The 23,883-nt window shown below is 40.6% G+C and overlaps 1 protein-coding gene across 22 annotated transcripts in view; it reads right to left on the bottom strand.

The window, feature by feature from the left end:
• RYR3 (ryanodine receptor 3) overlaps window positions 1-23,883 on the bottom strand; it is a 522,680-nt gene that overhangs the window by 140,361 nt on the left and 358,436 nt on the right. For all 22 annotated transcript variants that reach the window (XM_025189447.3, XM_075927047.2, XM_075927048.2 and 19 more), the window contains 7 exons: window positions 21,417-21,507; window positions 19,405-19,545; window positions 16,313-16,476; window positions 11,614-11,692; window positions 8,706-8,795; window positions 5,962-6,108; window positions 2,393-2,455 (listed from right to left, as the gene is read on the bottom strand). In XM_025189447.3, coding sequence (XP_025045232.1) covers window positions 2,393-2,455; window positions 5,962-6,108; window positions 8,706-8,795; window positions 11,614-11,692; window positions 16,313-16,476; window positions 19,405-19,545; window positions 21,417-21,507 — 775 coding nt within the window. The remainder of the gene's footprint in view (window positions 1-2,392; window positions 2,456-5,961; window positions 6,109-8,705; window positions 8,796-11,613; window positions 11,693-16,312; window positions 16,477-19,404; window positions 19,546-21,416; window positions 21,508-23,883) is intronic.

Below are 23,883 nucleotides of genomic sequence, written 5' to 3'. Positions count from 1 at the left end.
CGTTTGAAGAGCTTTTGGAATAACTTGAAATCATCCTCTGCTGTTGGAGGTAGGGGACATGATAGTGTGGACAGGAGATGAGGATGACAGGTGGATGTGTGGAGGAGAATCAGGTGTTTGCTCCTCTACTGTTACATCAGCCTTCTAGTCTTCCTTGGAGATAGACTGGTCAGGTGACTGGGTGGTAGGTGCCTCAAGCCTGGGTACTGGGGCAGGTTGTGGCAGCTGCTGTGATTACTGAGCCCAATATGAGGCTCATGAGTCCGAATAAGGCCAGTTGGGAGGGACTGGAGGTGGCAGATACTGCGGAGGTTGCCAGTGAAGAGGCTCCTTGCTCGGCCTGGGGAAAGAATGTCTTGGAGCATGTACCTCCAGAGGCTCAAAATCCTCATCACTTGACAGTGGTGGAGCAGATCCCACTGGTGAAGAAGACAGACTAAAGCGGGATGTAGTTGAGGTGCCAAAGGTGCTAAGGAGACCATGAGTTCAGAGATAGTGGTGAATGCTTGCGGTGCTGACGTAGTGGGTAGTGGAGCTGATACTAGATCAATTTGCGGCAATGTAGGCTGAGCTGCCAGTGCTGGGTGCTTGGCATGCACTGTTGGTGCTGCTTGCTTAATATGTGCCGTGGGTGCTGGATGTTTTGATTGAGCCAATGGTACTGAAGGCGGCAGCATGGTAGTGCTCGCTGCCAAAGCCAACCATGGTCTAGTCGGTGCCAGCAGTGCTTTAGTCGGTGCTGATGTTGAAGGCTTTTGCTTTGCCTTGGCTGGTGCCTTGGAAGAGGACTGAGCCTTCTCCTTAGAGTTTTGCCCCTGTTGGTGCCGGACTTGCTTGCTGCCTCCTTTTCCGGTACCTTTGATGCAGCCAGTGCTGTGGCAGTTCTTCTGCAGAGAGCATTTCCTCAAGGAGGAGTCAGCCCCTGAAGAAGAATGGGATCCCTCCTTGGGCACCTGAGCCCTGTCAGAGTCCTTGGGGATCAACTTTGTGGGAGTCGCTTTCTCAGAGATTGCTACAGGAGATGATTGTCTGGATGATGTAATATGCTCCAGATCAGAAGCAGGTCAAACCATTTTCTCTAGGAGCATCATTTTTGACTATAGCTCCCTGGCCTTCCTGGTCCTTGACATGAGTTTCTTGCAGTGGGGGCATAAAGAGATAGAGTGCCCCTCACCCAAGCAGTGGACACACTGGAAATGTCTATCAGAGACAGGAATGGACAGCCTGCAGGTTATACAGCTTTTAAACCCAAGAGAATCAGGCATGTTCCAAAAAATCAGTTTCTACAATGTAGAAACCTTAAAAGCTGAGAACTAGAACTAATTCTAGTTATCCTAATGAATTTTTTAACAACTACACTAATAACTATGAACTGTTAAACTGAGAAAAAAATCCCACTAAACTGCTATGAATTACTATCTAAAAAGACTAACACTAACACACGCTTAAGGGTGACTGCTGGGTTCCAACTGAAGCCAATTGGCGGTAGAGAAGGAACTAAGGGGACGGTTGGCTGTGCATGCGGAGTAACCATTTCAAATGGCGCGCACTGGCACTGCTGCCTAAATTCTCCAATTAGACGTGTAGTGACACTCAGTCACCTAAGTCAGAACACTCACAGAGACATTCCTCAAAGAAGATTATTAATTTACCAAGGCTTTTTAGGACCAAAGCAAGAGACAAGTTCCTAAGGTGTTGGGCAGTTACTGAAAATGAGTTGTCTGCAGTCCCCTTATAGGCTTTACATTGCAATATTTATAGAAGGCCAGATGACACCAGCAAGCACATGAAAAACTTCAGTAGGAGAAACAGTAGAGAAGTCTCATTTTGAAATCATGTTAATTGACCCTGCAAAATTGAGTACAAATACCTATTTATACAAGAAGGTGAAACAAGTGCACTCACAATCATGTACTTTTACCCATAAAACCACACGTATGTGCATAAAATGGTAAGTGTACACACAGATACATATTTGCAATCTCACACATGAAGGTTTCTGTAGATACATCAATTACACATTCTTTTAAAGATGTGATGCTTAATGTTGAAAAGTTACTTCAATTTTTTTTGTACAGGATACACTGAGCGACGAGGAGTCCTGTGGCACCTTATAGACTAACTGAAGTGTAGGAGCATAAGCTTTCGTGGGCAAAGACCCACTTCGTCAGATGCATGTAGTGGAAATTTCCAGAGGCAGGAATAAATATGCAGGCCAGGATCAGGCTGGAGATGGCCAGGTGGATCCAATCAAGGAGGATGAGGCCCACTTCTAGCAGCTGATCTACACTTCAGTTAGTCTAAGGTGCCACAGGACTCCTCGTCGCTTTTGCAGATTCAGACTAACACGGTTACCCCTCTGATAGAATACACTGAGAATATTAACACATACCTGGAGCTCCCGAGAAAGAACAACATTAGAAAGATCAAGTGGTGCTGGGCTGTATCCATTTCCCTGGAAATATAATGGAAGAGTTATTGATGTTTTTAAGCTATTTACTTCTATTGTCAATCAATTAGAATTAAATTATTTAGATTTCTGAAGCCCTTTGGGTAGAGATCATGTTTGCCTTTGTATATTCTACAGAGATGAACATACCATGGATGTTTAAGCAATAAAAGAGGCTATAATACACTTATATTATTCTTTACATGATCATTTTGTTCATCAAATCCCAATGTAACAAACCAATTAAGAACATGATTATCGTTAAGCTTGTGAGCAGTAACACTAAAATCAATGTTATTACTCATATACTTAAGGTGAAGCATTTGCATAAGTGATGTGCTGAATTATGTGCACTTTTCTTTACATGATTATGTCCTTATTTACGTGGTTGCTTGAAACCAGTTTCTTACTTATGTGACCACCTTGGCTTAACCAGGAGATGTTAAATGATCTACCAATCAAAAGGAGTCATATAAGAAGTGGAAACTAGGGGTACGTCTAGACTACAGGGTTTTGTCGACAGAAGTTTTGTCGACAGATACTGTTGACAAAGCTTCTGTTGACAAAGAGCATCTACACTACATTCAGTTCTGTCGGCAAAGCAAGCTGCTTTGTCAACATGGCAGTGTAGACGCAAGGACAGTTTACATGCAATAATGCTTTCTGTCGACAGAACTCTGTCGACAGAAGGCGTTATGCCTCGTGAAATGAGGTTTACCAGCGTCGACAAAACTGCTGAGTTCTGTCGACAGAACACAGCGGTAGTGTAGACGCAGGTATAGTTTTGTAGACAAAAGTGCACTTTTGTCGACAAAACCCTGTAGACTAGACACACCCTAGGTCAAAGTACAAATGATGAATATAAGCAAATAACACAAATACGTAGGGGAAAAATTGGAATGCAAAGGCACAAAAGGAGACCTACCTCAATCTAACCAGAGACATAAAGATTAAAAAGAAAACATTCTACAAATATATTAGAAGCAAGAAGACGACCAAGGACAGGATAGGCTCATTGCTCAATAAAAGGGGGGAAACAATAACAGAAAAATGTAGAAACAGGAAAGCTGCTTAATGACTTTTTTGTTTTGGCTTTCACCAAGAAGGTATGTGGTGACTGGATGCCTAACATAGTGAAGGGTAGTGGAAATGGGGTGGGTTTAAAAGTTAAAATAGGAAAAGAATGAGTTTAAAATTACTTAGAAAAGTTAGATGTCTTGAAGTCACCAGGGCCTGATGAAATGCATCCTAGAATACTCAAGGAGCTAATAGAGGAGGCATCTGAGCCATTAGCTATTATCTTTGGAAAGTTATGGATGTTGGGAGAGACTCCAGAAGGTTGGAAAAGGGCAAATACAGTGCCCATCTATAAAAAGAAGAAAAAGAACAACCCAGGAAACTACAGACCAGTCAACTTAATTTCTGTGCCAGGAAAGCTAATGGACCAAATAATAAAGGAATTAATCTGCAAATGTCTGGAAAACAATAAGGTGATAGGTAACAAACAGCATGGATTTGTAAAGAACAAATGTTAAGCCAATTTGATAGCTTTCTTTGGTAGGATAACAAATCTTGTGGATAAGGGGGAAGTGGTAGATATGGTATAGCTAGACTTTAGTAAAGCATTTGATACAGTCTCACATGACCCTCTTATCAATAAGCTAGAGAAATACCACCTAGATGGTGCTACTATACGGTGCGTGCATAATTGGCTGGATAACCTCTCTCAGAAAGTATTTATTAATGGTTCACAGTCATGCTGGAAGAGCATAACAAGTGAGGTCTTTCAGGGGTCAGTTTTGGGACTGGTTCCATTCAATATCTTTGTCGAAGATTTAGACAATGGCATAGAGAGTATGTTTATAAAATTTGCAGATGATACAAAGTTGGGGGGGCAGGGTTGCAAGTGATTTGGAGGATAGTGTCATAATTCAAAATGATCTGGACAAATTGGAGAAATGGTCTGAGGTAAATAGGACGAAGTTTAACGAGGACAAATGCAAAGTAATACACCTAGGAAGGAACAATCAGTTTCATGCAGACAAAACGGGAAATGACTATCTATGAAGGAGTACTGCAGAAAGGGGTGTAGGGGTCATAGTGGACCACAAGCTAAATATGAGTCAATAGTGTGACACTGTTGGAAGAAAAGCAAACACGATTCTGGGATGCATTAACAGGAGTGTTATAAGAAAGACACAAAAAGTAATTCTTTCATTCTACTCTGCACTATTTAGGCCTTAAACTGGAGTACTGTGCCCAATTTTGGGCACCACATTTCAGGAAAGATGTGGAGAAACTGGAAAGGGTGCATAGAAGAGCAACAAAAATTATTAAAGGTCTAGAAAACATGACCTATGAGGGAAGACTGTTGTTGTTTTTTTAGTTTGGAAATGACAGAGGCGCCATGATAGCAGCTTTCAAGTACCTAAAAGGGTGTTCCAAGGTGGAGGGAGAAAAAATATTGGTCCTGCCAATGATGGCAGGGGATTGGACTTGATGACCTTTCGAGGTCTTTTCCAGTTATTCTGTGATGTTATCTTGTTCTGGCAATGTATATATTTTTATTTTCATAAATGAAATTAAAAATTTATAACATGGATTATGTAAAATGTAAACAGACTTTCTCCGAGATAACTTGTTCTTGTGATATTTCGAATAGGACTATGACAAGAATCATGAAACCAGAGATTGTGAACACACCACCAAGTGCCTCTGCGTTGAATACAATAAAGGCTGGATTCCCAAGCCTCTCCAAAATAGATTCCTGATGAAATTAAGGGAAGATGTTTTTGAGGGCATTCTTTTTTCAAAGACTGCCTCTCTTTATTGACTCTTATTGTATTTAGCATTGCAGCTCACCTGTCTTTGTTATAGGGAATCAGCTTGCAAAGAGATTCAGGTGCTATCTTTCAAGTCTGCTGAGCTATGCAAGGAACTTCCCTGTGTCCTACCTTCACTCAGAGCTCTGTTGTCCCAGTGATTAGGTGGATGCCACCTCATTTTGTTAGGGAAGCTAGGGTAGAATGCTTCTGAGCCATAAAAACCCACCTTTAGGGTCTGAAAGGGTTTTCAATGCCTGTCACACTTACGTTTTTTATTTTGGTCAGCCCTCTCAACACATTTTGTTTATAATTGTTATTTGCAATGACAAAATATGTCACTGCAGACAATATCTACTAATCCCAGTTCCTTGTCCCCTACTATAAGCTTTGATATATAAAAGCTCTATTTCCTGTAATAACAGTTTTATCCCAGCATCCTCAAACTTTTAAAAATAACTATTTCTAAGAACACCCTACCAAGACATGATAAACATTAATACACTGTATCAGGATTTACTGTGAGTTTTTACTGCATCTCAGCTGAGGCCTTTTGGAGCTGCTACAATATCAATAATAATTGTAATACTAATAAACTAAATATCTTTTTAAATTAGTCAATTTTAGGGTAAATTCTCTGTGAACACTTTATTTGATTGATTTTTGTGGTTTTAAGCAGTTTTGCCTTACTTGGCTAGACTGTGATATACTGCGGAGCTTTTCATTTTCACGCTGCTGTACTATTGCTTCTCCTTCCTTGGTTCTTTCTAGACTCCATCCCATGGCTAACATGGTTTTAAGAGATTCTCTGGCAGGCCAACGATAAATTTCCTTTTCCTTTAAAGAAAAACAAATGAATGTATAATTATATAGAGCTTTACAAGCAATTAGGAAAAGCCTATGGAGAAATAATCTGCCCTCACATACACATGGATAAGCTCAATTAAAATCAATATATATTGCATAGGTATAATTGAGGATAGAATATGGCTCTTTGTTTCAAGTAGTTTTAGAAATAGTCATATTGCTTACTTTTTTCTCTTGAGATACTTATTACTAAGACATGGCATAATGCATTACAAACTAATCACAGCATAAATGTGAACTCCGAAGCAACGATGTTATTTATATTTTGCAACTGCTTGGAAACTATTTACTGGTATTTCTGACAAATCAGGAACATGAATAGTACTTCTTCATACTTCAACCACAAAATATCGAGTAATCCACATTGCTATTATTGCAATGGAATCTCTACATGGTGCAAATTTGAGTTTGTCAGCACAAGAGTCCCTTCTTCCATAACATTTGATTCACAGAAAGTATCAATGTAAAACAGAATGTTCTAGTATCCTTTTGATGCAAATGCAAACACAATTAAAATTTATTGACAAGGATTGCATCTTGATGTTTTTTATGAGATATAAAGGTCTTTTGTACCTAAAATATTCTGATATAAAGAAAATTTGAATGGTTTCATTATTCTAAGACCTCTCAAATTATTGCTACTACTGTACTCCAACTCTTAGAAGTCGATACTATATATCAACACTAGGGGTCCCCTGTATACATTGGGATTTGCAGTCTTGAAAAGGTTGATGGATACCGCAACAACATTTTCTAAGGAATAATGGAATGAGGGGGGAGAAATGTGTTCACAACTTATCCCCACTCACCTATAACTTTTCACCAAAACTGCATACCTCTGTTCAATGACAGGTTATACAGTAAACATTTTACACATAAAACATTGAATAAAATAATGTAGAGCCCTACCAACACTGTTCCAACACACTGAAAATTTTAATACAGTAATATAGTGTAAAACAGTGCCAGTTGTGATAAATATAGATAGTGGCGGCAGCTAGATTTTTTGGTTTGACTTTTGGGTGTCTTTTCGGATGCAAAAGTCTTAAAGAAAGGATTCCTCTTCATGAATCTTTGAATGACTGATCTTCCTGTAGCAAGCCACTGTATCACTGGGAGCTCTGGAATTTTTGGCAGACCTTTCACTAAAAGGATCACAGCTCTATAGCTTCTATCATTTCATCTAGCAATCCAAAGAAACAGGAGAAATTCTTTGTCACCAGACTCCTGGCTACATAATCATCATCCTTGCTTTCTTTGAATATACATTATTGGTCTAGTTCAATCATTTCCTTATTTATCTGTTGCTCGGCATGAGGATCCAACAACCCCAGTACATCCTCCTCCACCTTCTTGAAGCCAACATCCTTTGCCAAGTTGACAATTTCTTGCTTGAGAGCAGGAATGGCATCAAATCCCACAAAGCTCTGGATAGTATCTGGCCAGGCATGGCATCAAACACCATTCATAAATGCTAAGAGACCTCTTTCCACCATGCATCAATGCTTTCTATGTCGTTCAAGATGTTGAAGAACTTCCAAAACATCTTTACACTAGAATTTCCTTCACCTGCCATATCTTTAGCCAGCATAGAGAACATCTGTTGTAAGTAATAAGCCTTGACTGTGGCCCACAGATGTAAGTACAGTACTAAACTGTGCAGTAGGGGAAAGTGTTCCAATTCATGTTAGACACAATCCATGCAACGATATCAGAAACAATGGATAAAAAAAAGATGTAGACCAGGGATCTCCCTCATCTAGCTACATGATATGGCATATTTATAAAGTAAACACATTGTGTAAGAAGTGATTAAAATCCTTTTATCAAGGGAGAAAGATTTAATGATTTCAGAATAACAAATACTAAAATACTTTATTATCAAGAATAATAATCCCTCTGATTTCTATGGTACATTTTATCCCAGGACCTCAAAATGCTTCACAAATCTCAGCTAATTAAGTCTTCAGCATGTGAGTGTGACAATCCCCATTCCTCAAATAGGAAAAGTGATCTAAAGAATAGGTAATGGTAAGTGACTTGTCCAAAGTCACACAGGCAGTCACACTAAGAGCATGTAGAAACCAACGGTCCTGACTCACTCTGCTGCTCTACCTACTAGAAGATTGACATTCACCTATAAACAAAGTTAAAAATGTTTTACGAAGGAGGAGTTTCCCTTGATATTCTCCATACCTTCAGCAAAGTAATGATCTGCCTGAGCAGAAGTGAGCTGAGCCACCTTTATGGTAAACGTTACTACCAAGGGATAAAAAAGTGTTCTCTCCTCCACAAAGGGCTGAGAGCATTACATCCATGATACTCCCAGCATAAGCTGCTCCACAGGGTGAGAGAGAGACTGGGAATCAAATCTAGACTTCTTGCATAGATCAGAAAGCAAATGGTTGATCTAACCTACAATTCTTGTCATTAATTTAAAAACAATATGATTTGGCTCTCCCTGCCTCTTCTCTCCATTTTTTGTACGTCTTAAAAAGGATTAATTAAAACGGTGCTAGAACCATGCTGTTTTAAGCTAGAAAGCAGTGTAAGCTTCCCACCATTACCTTTTCAGTTAATGTTTTGAAAGGCCTTATTAACGGATGTGTCTTCATATTTTCATCCAGTGAAACACCATATTTCCATCCACTATTACTCTGAAAACATAAAATATACATTATTTAAATGTTCTTTTTCTGATATGAATAACGTGAGTGAACAATCATGAATGAACTAGTCATTTTACTATGTGACTTCTGCAAATCCATCTCAACAGCAATTAAGCATTACACCTTGAAAATATCACAACCCAGGGATTCCCAACACATGGTCCCTTCTATATTTTGAATGGTTACTCCCTAAAGCACACACTCTAGACATTTTTCCTAAATAATAGCTGGTTATTTTGACTATAAAGTGGTTTTTATTCTTGGTTTTATTCTTCATTTATCCCTAAGGCTTCTATGATGTATGTCTGTTTAAATTCTGATTCCCTCTTAGTCGCTTTTTTATATATAAGCAGATAACATATGCATTTTTCTGGTATCTTTTACGGATTTTCTGACTAAATATAAAATATCATAGATTTTGATGCCCTCTTTTACAAATGGGCCCAGACAAAAAGCTATTACTGAAGTTTATGTCATTCTTATTTATTTAAAAAGGTACAGCTATAGTCCTTTAGTAGAACGTTCAAATGAAACAACAGTAGTTTCACTCTTGCTACTTATTCTATATTCTTCTAAGATTGGTTTAGTGTCTTTGTATTTCAGAATAAAAAATTAACTAGTCTTTCAATGGGTGATTTCATTTCATATTTGTTCATTATCTTGTGGCAGAAAACTAGTTGCAATTTTAAGAGACCAAAGAAAGCCTGAGATGGCAGGGTTAGATAAAGAGAAACTGAAGAAAGCATTAATAAAGATACTGTGAAGATTCACAGAACTAAAGTATAACCCCATCCTACATCCCTTAAATTATACAACTTTATTTTTTAACTCTCCCCTGGGACAGAGAAAAAATCGGTTATAAAATAAAAGGGTTAAACATTGTAACAACATTAAAATCTCAGCTGACACTTTAAGAACACAGGATGGAGACAAGAAAGTGTGGAGGAAAAGTTTTTTGGATTTTACTTCATGTTAGATCATTGTGTTGTTCTTTATACAGGTTGGACCTCCTTGGTCCTGACGAGTCCTGGATACTGGATTTTGCCAGACCAGAGAAGATCATTTTTGGGTACACCCTGTCATTGGCCCCCCCAGTGATGGCCTTGCTGCCAGCCTCCCAGCCAACTTCCCCCTGCCGCCGACCCCTCCGCATGCAGGGCTCCTGGCCCTACCATGGCAGCCCCGCTGCTGACAAAAACAACCCTACAGCCGGGTTCCATCCCCATGGGGTTGAAGTCCAGTTGTGTCGCTTGGGCTTCAGCTTTGCCGGGAGCCCCACTGTCTCCAGCTTCACCAGGCAGCTCCGCTGGGCAGCAATGGGGCTTCTGGGCTTTTTGCTTTGCCACTAGGCAGTTCCAATCCTGGGTTCCCAGGCAGCCCCAATCCTGGGTTCCCAGGCAGCCCTGTGGTCAGGCTCCCGACACCACGGGGCAGCTGCACTGCCTCCCAGACCCACCAGGAAGCTGAGTGGCTTGGCAGGAGTGAGGCTGCTGGGCTCATGGTTGTGCTCTCAGGTGGCCCCACTGTCTCCCAGTTTTGCAGGGCAGTTTCGCTTCCTGGCTACAGTCCCACTGCCTCCTGGTGTCAGCACCAGGCGGCAGTCTCACTGGTTGGCTCCTTGTTTTGCTGTTATAGGACAGCCCTGCTACTGGGCTCTAGCCCCACTGCAGGGCTCCCAGCCACCAGCCCTCCACTGGGACTCTCTGGTCCGGAGACATCTGTGGTCCTGCTGGACCAGAGATGTTGCCGGATCAGAGAGTCCCAGTTAAGAGAGGTTCAACCTGTATATTGTAGATGTGAGTTTCTACGGGGGGTGCAGAGTCTGTCCGTGAAAGTAGTTATTGCGATTGCAGTTATTAAGGAAAGTTAAAGAAGGAAAACCTGTAATTTTCTTGCTTTTGAGGGCTTTTGCCTTTTTGCAACCTTAACCACTATTTCAATTATTTCATGAAGTGTGTGTGTGTGCGCGCACGCGCTTGTGTGTGTGTGTGTGTCTCCAGACTTGCTTAAGACTCTCAATTTTCCCAATTTCTTCTTTGCCAGAATAAGAGGCTTTAAATTCATAGCAGGAAACAAAGGGCTGAACTTGTTACTTATCTCCTATAATACTAATAAATGTAATATAGTTTCATGGAAACTCAGGAACCAAATTAAGCTTTATTTTTGCCAACATTAACATAAACACAATGGAATCTGAAATCCCAAATGACAGCTTCAGGGAAACCCAGAAAAATATTTGCATATATTTCACACCACAATTGCTGCCCCTTATAAATTTAACTCTTGCCAAGCAATAAAACACCCAGCCAGCACAATGAAAGGGCACACATAAAAATTGGGAGGGAATCGACACCTAAGAGATTTTTTGCATAGATCTAGAGAGGAAGAAGGGGCCTAATCATGCTTTTTAAAGCAATTAAAGGGATTAGACTTCCCAGGTTCACTCTTAAAATTCAAAGCTATTATAAGAGAACCTACTGGACTTCAGAGCTTCCAGCCAACATAACATAAATCGCAACACCAAAGTTAACTGCAACCGTGTGAGACTGGCGTTTCTGTTAAAAGAACAATGCACCTTCCTCCAAATTCCAGACACAGTTTAATTTGAGAATTTCACTTTTCAATGTAAAAAGTATCTTTTTCTAACTTCTATAGACACTCCAGGAAAGTGCTGCTCTGGTATAATGCAGACTTTGTGAATGGCAAGCTTATCACTTAAATAAATTGGATAGCTTTCCAGTATTCAACCATCAATGTTCTGTACTTCTCTGTTTCTGACAATTGTCAGTTTTATAATAATCCCTACCTTGTCACAGGCCCATTTGTCATGTGAGTGTTCAGCATACTTGCTGACAATATATTCCAATTTTTCAGGAAGAGTAAGGCTACGAACAAAGAAAAAGTATGGTCATTTAACTATATTTTACTCAAACCAGACATATGAACACATAACATGAGAGACACTAATAGTCAAAATGTTTCATCTCAAGAGGTAAACAAGTAATCATGCTTTTTAATTACATTTCCATTTACAAGTAATAACTCAAACCACCATAAGCATGATAGTGACATTTCTCAAATGTATGAACACTGGAGCATTTAAGAACTGTAGTGATAGGAAATACATCTACTAAGGCATATTCTAAATATTTTATTCTTTGTGGTGCTGAGTACAATATTACTAGGCTGAATGTTTTGATGTATTCCATGAGGAGAAAACAATGCTCATTTTTAATGACCCAATATTAGTGTTCAGTTGTTACACCTACTTTTGAGAATGTAACAGTATTACCAGGAACACCCCACTTCTCTTTTAAATCATTATGTATAATTCAGCTTATTTACTTTGACATCTGAAACGTATAACTACATAGGACAAATTCACACAGAGTGAAGATTTCATCATAACCTAGCAATAGACTAATAGCAATGTTGATCTGTGAGATTTTAGTAGCCTTGAGCCATCTCTCATCTGCAAGCATAGTTCACCCATCTAAATCACAAGAGAAACAAGACTATTATATCCAGTATATAACCAGAGTATTTGGATTTGGCCTTCATACTCAGTGAGTAGATTCATAAAAATGACTTTGGCATTGGTGCTCTGCTGCCCAGTGGAATTCATAGCACTGAGCAGGGCTATTGATGGGAGAATGGAGAAGGGCCAGCAGCACCGTGACCTGGTCCATTTAAAAGGGTCCAGGGCTCCGGCCTCTGGAGCCCCAGGCAGCCTGGGCCAGGCAGCACTGAAAGACTGGCTGAGGGACCCTAGCAACCAGTCCTGCCCCTTGTGCCTAAGGCCCCTCCCCTTTGGGAGGCTTACCTCCTGCCCCCACCTTGCCTGGCAATTCTGTTGGCAGACCTGGATCTGAGGTAGGTGCTCAGGTGCTCCATTACTGTTAAGTGTTAGGCACCTATGAAGGAAATTTACAGAAGCCAGCAAGCTACGAGAGGAGCTGCCTGAACTAGTCAGGAGTCAAATGCAAAGAAAAAGGAAAGGGTGTTGAGCAGTGTTCCCATTAAGCTCAGCAGCAGCACAACTTCACAGGTGATTAATCAGCCCCTCCCAGAGGGTCAGGACTCCATGCACAGAGCTGACTGACTGGGCGGGACTAATTAATCACCAGTGAAGCTGTGCTGCTGAGCAGTTTAGAGGGAACACTGGTATTTAGGCATAAAAAGTGTTTAGGCATCTCCAAGTGATCTGAGGCATGGCAGACCTTTCTTATGAAGCATTATCAAGAAATAGATGCCCCCTCTCCACTTGCAATCATAGCCAATCGTATAGAGGTTAAGACACTCACTTTGGATTTAGACCATCTGTTTTTCAAAAGCCCACTCTGACTCAGCATAGGGATTTGAACCCAGATCTCCCCTCTCCTAGGATGGATCCCTAACCATCAGTTATTGGATCTCTGAAGGACCATACTGAATCAAACCAAAGGTCCATCTAGCCCAATATCCTGTCTTCTGACAATGGCCAATGCCAGGTGCTCTACAGGGAATGAACAGAATAGGTAATCAAGTAATCCATCCCCTGTTGCCCATTCTCAGATTCTGGCAAACAGGAGCTAGGGACAGCATCCTTGCTCATCCTAGGATAGGGTTCTCAAAATTGCACTGAATGAAGCTATACCTCTTTGTTAATTAAGCAGTCCTTAGGTTCAAGAGCAAGAGAGAGAAAAAAAAGAGGAGTGGTGCTCTACAGCAGTGGTCTCCAACCTTCTTACACCCAAGATCACTTTTTAAATGTCAGAACAAGCCAAGATCTACCCCACCCATTCCCCAAGACCCCACCCCTTCCTTGAGGCCCTGCCCTCTCTATTCCCCTTCTCTCCATCACTTGCTATCCCTGGCCCTTAGACACTCTCAGGCTATGTCTACACTGGCAGCTTCTTGCGCAACAACATCTGTTCTTGTGCAAAAACATGCCTGCTGTCTACACTGCACGTGCGTTCTTGCACAAGTAAATTTATAGTATAGCATTGTAAAACAGGGCTTCTCCTGGAAGAGTTATTCCTCTCCCCACGAGGAATAAGCCCTCTTGCGCAAGAGCTCTTCCACAAGAGGGCAGTGTAGACAAGCAATATGAATTTCTAAAATGGCCATCAGAGCTTTTATGTGCAAGAGAGCATCCACACTGCCATGAATGCTCTTGCGCAAAAGCACAGCTCTTGCGCAAAAGCACATGCCAGTGTAGATATGCAATTGTGGAAGACTTTTTGTGCAAGAACTCAGTCGCAAAACAGTTCTTGCTCAAGAAGCTGCCAGTGTAGACATAGCCTCAGGGTATGTCTACACTGCCACTTTTTAAAAATCCTACTGTTGGAAGAAATTTTTCCGACATTTGGCCCATCTAAACTGGAAGCCCCTTCATTCCTTGTGGAAAGAGGAGTATGGGGCTGCCAAAAGAGCATGTTTGCCAGAAAAACTCCTGCAGTCTAGCCATACCCTCACTGGGTTGAGACAGGAGGTGCGGGCTCTGGGGTGTGAATGAGGGATTTACATGTGGGAAAGGATGAGAGGTGCAAGCTGGGAGGGAATTTGGATGCAGGAGGATGTGGAGAAGGGGATGCTGGCTCAGGGAGGGGGCTCCAGGCTGGGGAGTGTTGGGCTCAGGTGGAGGCTTGGGGTGCTGAGTAAGCCACAGGCTTGTGGATATGAGAGTACAGGAGTTTGGGTTGGAGTGCGTGAGGGGCTCATGGCAGGGAGATTGGGCGTATGATGGGCTCAGGACACAGATTTACAGAGTGTGAATGGTGCAAGAGTGTTGGCAGAAGACTGAGGATGTGGAGGTGTTGGGGAAGAATGCCAATGGGTGCTGGGGCAGGAGACAGGGTGCTTGTGGGTGCTGGGGCAGAGGACAGGGGACAAGGTGTTGGGGCAAGATGCCAATGGGTACTGGGGCAGGGTGCTGGGGCAGAGGACAGAGTAACAGTGGGTGCTGGGGGAGGGTGCCAATGGATTCCAGTGGGTGCTGGGGCAGGGTATTTGTGGGGGTCTGGGTGGGTGGAGGGGACAGGAACCGGCATCTGGGGATCCTGCAGTTGCACACCAAGGCCCTGGAAGTACGTGGACTGCTCCTCCATCCCCCAAACAGCAGTGCGGTACCTGAAACGCTGGTCTGTCACATACCTGATGCCTTCCTGCGCTAGTGGGAAGGGGGAGTCCTGGACTGTGCCAGCCCCAACCTCTCAGGCAACGCGCGCCTTGCTCCTCCACTTCCTATGGCAGCATGCGCCACCTGAGCAGCTAGAGCTGGCACAGGCCTGGACTGCCAGCCCCTACCCTGTGCGCAGGAAGGCAGCAGGGGACAAAGTCCCCAGCGCGCAACGGACCGGCGATTTAGGTACCGTACCGGCTTGGGGTGGAGGGTATAGCAGCCAGCGCACTTCCGGGACCTGGTGCGCAGCTGCAGAACTCCCCCCAACCCCGCAGGAAGCCCGCACTACCTCCGTAGTCCCTGGAGGTAGCATCAGCATGGCATTAATCTTGGGGGTGGAAGACAGCGAGGGGGGGCCCCCAAAGCCTCGCGAATGACTGGTTGAGCCTCCAGGATCAACCAGTCGATCGCGATAGGTTGGTGACCACGATTCTACAGCATGCTGGTTAGTACTCTCATCTGGAACATGAGAGATGCAAGTTTCAGTCTCTGATCCAAGAAAAAATTAAGTCTTTATATAAAGTGAAAAACCTTGAGATAAGAACAGCCAATAACCTGAGAATAGGAAACTCCCCTCGACAACTTCCACTCAGGTCCCTTTTCAAAGCAGATACAGCGGCAATTCAAACGTGGCTCTCTCCCACGCTTTAACAACTTAGAAGGAGACAGAGATCCCCAGACTAGATTAGCCTATAGATGTTAGTTAGGGCACTCCCTTGGGATACCATCCAGCCTTCAGAATTATCACACCCACCTATTTTTTGTGAAGGGTAAACATGCTCAGAGCACATCTGCCTGATCTGGCCCCACAACTAAGATGGAGGAAGAATACCTATCTTTAAGAATCTTGCCAAAACTGAAGTGTGAGCAAGGGGCCAAGCAGCTCAGTAACATGAGGTTTAGGCAGTTTTGCACATTCCCCTGGCAGAAATCTAAGTGCCTAAGGAACGTAGGTATCTATGGACCTGTGCAACAGCTGAGCAATGATTTTTGTGAATGTCAATGGCATTTAAACATTGGATTTTAGTACCTAAAGAGGCAATTAGGCAGCTACATCCCTTAGTAAATCTAGCCCCAACGTCACAGGTTTACTGTAAAATTTATTTAATGTTTATAGAACTTTTTAGCGTGTACAATGCTTTATTCATTCTACATATAAATTGCAGAGACGACATATTTGGTGCCTTACAGGAGGGAGCAAGGTTCCCCACATTAGTTATGAAAGGCACTGGTATAATTTAAGAAGTCAGATGTCAGTTGATTCTCTTCAACAAAAGGAATAGAAAAGGCAATAAGTAGCACAAGAGATATTTGAAAAACCTCTATTGTTAACATGACTCACTTGACAGTGTTGATAGGTTTGGGATCAAAGTTTCCCTCTGGATCCACTGAAGCCTGCTTTTTCAAAGTTACTCTTATTCTGGTGTCTAAATAATCTGGAGGCAAAGCCCCAGCTATAGCACTTAGACAAGGCAAGGCCATTCGGAAGAGTTCTGGATCATACTTCTGCAGGAGAGATAGGAACTGATTGGAAAGTTCAATAGAAAAACATGCAAAATGTTAGTGAAAGCAAGTCAGCCATATGGAGCAGTACTAGAAGATGCAGTCAAATAATGAAGACTATTTTAAAATCAAGCGCATAGCAGCATCTCATGCCAGCATAAAGGTGTACATTCCTATCAGAAATAGATGCATTTTTAAAGGCTCCATTCAAACTAAATGTTACACATTCCTTTTCCATGCTCAAGTCTTAAATTGTCCATCGACCTGAAAGACCTATAAGCAGACATCAAATATTTTCACACATTGTCAGCCTGTTCAGGTAAAACTTGACTATCCATAGAAATAGCTTTAACATTTACAGAACTTTCAAAACCTATTGGAAATGCATATTTTGTCATCTCTTCTCTTTCACTCTCCCCAAACAATGTTCTACTTATATCACATACAGCAAAAGAAATTGACTTCTGCTTTGGGATAGGTAACACACATATTTCTAAATTTGTACCAGCTGCAGCTGAATTAGCACATTCTCTCTTTTAACCCAAATTAGACAGAGAGAAAGAGAGAGAGAGAGAGCTATTCACAGTCTCCATATAAGAAACCTATCCTCAGTAACCTGATATGATACAGTATCTTTTAGCTGCCTTTTCTAAGGCAGTGCAGCTTAGTGCCTAGAGCATCAGCTTAAGACCCAGAAAATCTTGGTTCTATTCCCAGTGCTGGCCCTGGCCTGCTAAGTGATCCTGAACAAATCACTTCACATCTCTATGCTTGAGTTTCATCAGCTATAAAAGGATGATAATGATACTAAAGTGCTCTGAGATTTACTGATGAAAAGCACTAGGTATTGTTAATAGCAATCTTTTGTTAGGATAGCATGGGCATGGCCCCTACTTATAATTTGGTCACCTTCCTGCCATTAGGGCATAGTCATCAAATAAGGATGGAATTGAAGTGACACTTTAGAAAAATGTAGGAACTTACAGGTAAAACTTATGCAGTGCAAGGCCTTTCATTGTGTCAGTAATGAAAACCAATGGTGCTGCATAATACTATTAACTTGAATGATTACCCAGGTTGACATTTCACTGCTAAAATTGAGGAAAAGAGCTATTGTGAGGTTCAGGGAGAATTCTGGCTGTCAATATGACATGATTATATTGTAGATGGCACCTTGGTAAACCCAGGCGCTGATGTGCTAACAAGAGATTTTCCAACGCTTGATCTGCCTGAAAGACATGCCTAATTCTATGTAGTATGCTGGGAAATAGAGGTCACAGTAAATTACATCATCAAAGTAATTGGAGATCATCAACATTTAAAACCTATAGACGCTTATTAACAGAGAAGAATGAAGGAATGCATTGTACCCTGGCAATATTAGAGAAATTTCCCATATTTGCACTGCTACTAGTGACAGTACTGATGGGCACACTCCCATAGATTGGCCACCAATATTTATATTACCTCATCATCTAGATTTACTTTCAATAAAATTAAGATAATTGGTTAAACACTGGAATAAATTGCCTAGGGAGGTTGTAGAATCTCCACCTCTGGAGATATTTAAGAGCAGGTTAGACAGACATCTTTCAGGGATGATCTAGATGGTGCTTGGTCCTGCCGTGAGGACAGAAGACAGGACTCAACGACCTCACAAAGTCCCTACCAGTTCTAGCATTCTATGATTTAATGATGAAGATGCTGGCAGTTTAATTGCATTATACTCTTCTGCCATTACCGCCAGTTCAGATCGACCAATGGTGGCAGTGCACTAGTGGAAAATATCACTAAAGTGGATAGTGTAAACAAAGCCTTTGAGCCTAGTATTCTGAGTCCACTGTTATCTGAACATATTCATTTACACAGTATAATGTAGAACTGAGTGAATAATTGGAAGACATTTTAATCCTAGAATCTGATGGATTACCAACTTTGAAATGTCTTCACTGAGGCATATCAGGATATTTCAGCACTACTGCAGAACAAGACTATACTGCAGGAATTTGTCCACAGAGTATAGGTAGCATGACTACTTTGGCTTCCAAGTTGTTAAACTTTGGGGTCAATTGTTGGCTTATGAGTCCAACATGACTCTAATATTATGTCCTCTTTGTGAGTGGTCCTCTTCATATCAGTGAGATATCATTTCTTATTCTACCCTAACCATAGATGGAAGATATTGAGTGCCAAAGCCTTGAGCCATGCTTTGAAAATGCAATGCAAAAAAAGTTTGCCTTCTAGAATGGGACTTTTTAGTAGCTGGGCCATGCAGGATTCAGCAAAACAACAGAAACACTTTTTTCTCTGTAATAATAAGTATAACAATAAAAGTTTACCATGGATTTAGTTGTTTATGTCAGTGCTTTATGCAGATTCTATTACCTCCTGTTTAATCATATACACATTAGGATGCAGAAATCATGATATGTAAACTTGTGAAGGACGCACATATGAGGGTTCAGGATTATATGCCTTTCTACACTACATACATGACAACACCATGTATGCATCTTCCAGAGGTATCTTTATTCTAAATTCTCAATAAAGTGTAAAAATAATAATAAATAAAATAATAACAACAACAATAATAATAAATAACTTCAATAACAACAATAATAATAATAGTTGGAGGAAGAGATCAGTTTGTGATGGTGAGGAAATTTATCCACAAACAGAGTTATTGTTGTACTAAGCTAAAATGTCCCTAGGTCTATGTTTGTTTGAAAAGAGCCTTTGGTGATTAAGCATTCATTTTAGAAGGGGGTTGGATCAAGCATCCAGTTGCATATTAATCTGATTAGTATCACTCATTGTCAATACTATACTAAGTGAAATAAGAGTTAGAGAAGCACTTTTAGTGGTTTGCACCACCATTAAAATTATGCTATCGTGGCTATTGCAATCTTTAATGTGATTGATCATCATTACCTTATGAGAGAGGGAATCAAAAATTCCCCAGAAAAGTTTCTCAGTCAAATGTAACTCTTCTTCAGCTGCAATGCCATAACTTCCTAATCCAGTAGGTAGACAGTAATATTTCCAACACTGCTCATAATGATTCGTTAGAAGCTATGTAGGTGAAAAAAACCAACAATTATGTAAAATCTGTCAATATTTCTGTTAAATAGTAAAACAAATTGATTAGTGAGGAGTTGAGCCCCTGTCATCTAAGAGAAAGAATAAGAACTACTTAGGTGCGTGGTGCCTCGCCTTGAAAGGCAGGGTTTAAAAAGGAGCAGCAGTGATGAGAATCTTCTCTTTACACAGACCAAAACTAAGACAGTACCTACACTCTTGTCTTCAGGTGGTAAAATACCAGGTTTGGACAACACCTCCTAAGGACATTACACTTGCCATCTCTTTTTTTAGGGGGCTGGGAAGGAATTTTTCCCTTACCTACATATTAGCTTGGGTGCAGTTGGGGTTTCGTTCACCTTCATCACAGTGGGTTTCAGGAAGGGCATTGTTCACATCTAGCATGATGTGCAGTAGGTTGTTGCAACTCATTATTTAAGTGTAGGGTGAATGTTCAGTGCAGGTACGTCATAAGAAAGGTATATAATGACCGGAGGAATGGCTTAATAAATTACTTAAAAACAGGTATTTATTAAGGGAATGAATGGGGGCAACTAGGACTCTTATGATTGGTATGGCCAAAAAAAAAAAAAAAAAAAGTTGGGGGAACTGGTAAAAACTCCTTGGGTAATTATGGGATAAACATGGGGGTTACCTGTATTGTACGCTGTTATTTGCCAGACAATTCTGAAATTAAAAAAATAAAAGTATTCCATGTCTGAACAAAAACTTGCAATAGTCAAAGGCTTATATAGGGTGGGAATTCTAAAATTTCATTCAGAAAAAAACCAAAATAGTGTTTCATTTTGATTTTTCTAAAAAAATTAATGAAGCTCTCTGAGCTGCTTGGAAACCTAGCAGCTCTATTTCTAGGCTCCATTGTTTCCAGCAGAAGATTTGGCAAAATTGACATGTTCCCTCGGTGCATGTCAATTTCATTTAATTGGCATTTTCTGTCACAGAATGCTCCACTGGAAAATTTCTAACCATCTCTACTTACTAGTTTTGTGATTGTTTCACTCTCTAATGAGGGAGGAGGGCAAGTAGGCTATTAAGGCCTGTAATTCTATGTTACTCAAAAATACTCCATCAAATCAAATAGTTTTTTTTCTAAAGCACTATATTGTGCCTTCCATTCTTTATATCACATGCACATATTTTAATCAACTACTACTTTCAATATCACATTATGTAGGCAATTGAAAAGATGACTATACAATTAACATATACTATACTATTGTCACAAGGGAAACATTTGACACTGTATTTGTCCATTATATTTAATACAATTTTATCACAATGCAAATAATTCACAAAGTTTAGGATTTTTTTTTCGTGTTGTTACCATTCCTCAAAAAAAAAAAAAAAAAAAAAACCAAACACTTGGGCTATGTCTATACTTGTGGCTTCTTGCGCACATACAGCCATTCTTGTGCAAGAATCTGCAGAGCGTCCACACTGCCTGCCCGCTCTTGAGCAAGTAAATTTACAGTGCGGCGTGGTAAGAGAGGATTTCTTGCGCAAGAGCTACGCTCTTTTTTAACAGGTGTAAGCCCTCTTGCGCAGGAGCTCTTGCGCAAGAGGGCAGTGTGGACGCTCACCAGGGATTTCTTGTGCAAGAAAGCCCTATGGCTAAAATGGCCATCAGAGCTTTCTTGCGCAAGAGAGTGTCCACACTGCCTTGGGTGCTCTTGCGCAAAAGCACAGCTCGCACGTGGCAGTGTGGACGTTTTCTTGAGCAAGACTTCTTGCACAAGAACACTTGAGCAAGAAGCTGCCAGTGTAGACAAAGCCTGGGTGATGACATGTTATTCTGAATAATATTTTCTTTTGAATTAACATGTAATAATTGGAGCAATATTTACCTTTAGTGGCATTTTACAGTATTGATTAAGTAAAGGCACATCAAAAACTAGACGTCGTAAAAGCTGCTGTAGCATAGAAGGACGCAAATGGCTGCAATTTAAAAAGAAAGTAATAATTGAATAATACACATATGTTTTAATGAAATTACAATACCCAACTGGAATTCAAGTTACTCAATGAAGGTAATCAGTAAAACAAGGGATCACACTGTGCCTGGTCTATTCATGGGAGAATTTACTGTGACAAGATACACTGCTTTCACCCTCCCCTCCCCTCCCTCTGTGTAAGGTCTGGCCATAATCTAGCAGAAAGGATAGAACTGGATTTTTCAGAGTATTTCAAGGGTGTGCATACAGTGAAAAAACTATGCTAAATTAATAGAACATTTTTCTAAGAGTGAGGTAAGAGACTGCAGGGATATGAAATAGTCCTCCAGTGAATGTGGTGGAAGCCATATGTATTGAAACTGCTCTAGGGAATATGTTATAATTATCAGAAACAAATATGAACTGGAAGTGAGATTGACTAAATGAACTAACATATCTTTTCCATTTTTTTAAATTTCAATGGACCAAGTCCTAGAAATCAATTCATACCCTGAGTAAACAGATTGTTAGTTCTGGAAAATCACAGGGATGAGCAGCAAACATCATAGCCCATACATATAAGTATATAGTGCACAGATAAGCTGCTACTCATGTAAAAAAGAAATGTGGCTTGCTAATTATCACCCCTCCTACGAGTTTTTGCTTTGTGGATCCATGTACTGCATGGACCAACTGCTAATGCCAAACTATGCACATAACTCCCCGTTCCATGTTCAAATATGAATGTCAAAGCTGGCTAAAAAACAGGAATATTGTTAATGGAAAAGTTTACGTCATTTCCTCCTTCCCTCTCATTTTCAGTGATATTTGGAAATGGCACAATTTTGCCCACTAATTCTAGTGGTGAGTGAGGACCAGACTGTGTGATGTCCGGGAGAAGCAAAATTCCTCACATGGCACCCGAGTTTCCTGGCTTTCATCTCTTCACATGGAAATATGACATTTCCACTGCATTTGAGGCCTTAATTGGTTGTGATTCTGAAAAATATACTGTTCTTGAGATCTCCACTGTCACTATATTTTCCAAATATTAAAGCCACTGACTGTAATTTTTGTTAATAAGGTCTGATTCCGAGATCAAGAGAAGTATGTTTGCTGTCATATAAAAAAAACACCTTAAAAAAACAGAAAAATGACTGAATTTAATATTGGCAAATGTACTTTCACTGATTCAAGGAGAATTTTGTATTGTACTAGACAAAACTGAATATACACAATTCAAGTTAGTTGAGAAACTTCATCCACATGAAATGGGCAGGAAGCCCTAGCTGTGTTTAAAGACCAATGTTTAGGGACATAAAGCAACAATGCTGAAAGACATATTACTTCATAACCAAACTTAAATTTCATTATATTTGATCTTAAGAAGCTCTAAGAATAAATGGGAATAACCAGGGATCCACAGCCAATATCTTAAAAAAATCACATCATCTGCTAAACAATGCTTTGACTTCAAACAAAATAATAACAATAAAAACTCTGTGGTTTGTAGCAAAGCCAAATCATGTGTAAAGTATGATTCTCTAGTACAGTGTTTCTCAATCTGTTTTTAAAATAAAGTACCCCTTTTAAAAAAAAATAATTATAAGTATCGCCAGTACCTATAGTTTTTAGACACACAAAATGTTTTCTACCATTGCAACACATTTGTTTAAACAGCTTAATCATAGCTGGGCAAGCAATTAAATTTTTGGGTGTAAAATATACAAATATAATAAAGCGCTGTAAAACTTCAAACAAAAATTCAGTTTTCTCTAAATTTCAGTTGTGTTGACATACCCCCCAGACTTCTCTCGAGTACCTCGAATGGTACTTGAACCACTGGTTGAAAAACACTGCTCGGCTGTGTCTGCACTGGGCCACTTATTCCGGAAAATCAGCTGCTTTTCCAGAATAAGCTGCGAGCTGTCTACACTGGCCCTTGAATTTCCAGAAAAGCAATGATACTCTACTGTACAAAATCAGCCGCTATTCTGGAAAAACTATTCTGCTCCCGCTCGGGCATAAGTCCTTATTCCGGAACACTGTTCCGGAAAAGGGCCAGTGTAGACAGCCCAGTAGTCTTTTCCGGAAAAAAGCCCCGATCGCGAAAATGGCGATCAGGGCTCTTTTCCGGAAAAGCGTGTCGACATTGGCCACAGACGCTTTTCCGGAAAAAGGGCTTTTCCGGAAAAGCAGCTTGCCAATGTAGATGCTCCTTTTCAGGAAAAACTGAAAACGGAATAGTATTCCGTTTTAAGCAGTTCCGGAAATTCATGCCAGTGTAGACACAGCCCTCTAGTATAAAACAACTTAATCTTTTCTATCTTAAAATATTTTTAATTTATTTTCCAATAATTTACGGCATTTCACAATAAAC

This window comes from Pelodiscus sinensis, chromosome 5 (assembly GCF_052426305.1).
Source record: "Pelodiscus sinensis isolate ZL-2025 chromosome 5, ASM5242630v1, whole genome shotgun sequence".
NCBI classification, from domain to species: Eukaryota; Metazoa; Chordata; order Testudines; family Trionychidae; genus Pelodiscus; species Pelodiscus sinensis.
Note: the sequence above shows the minus strand (reverse complement) of the source record. Positions and strands in the feature narration are given on the sequence as shown.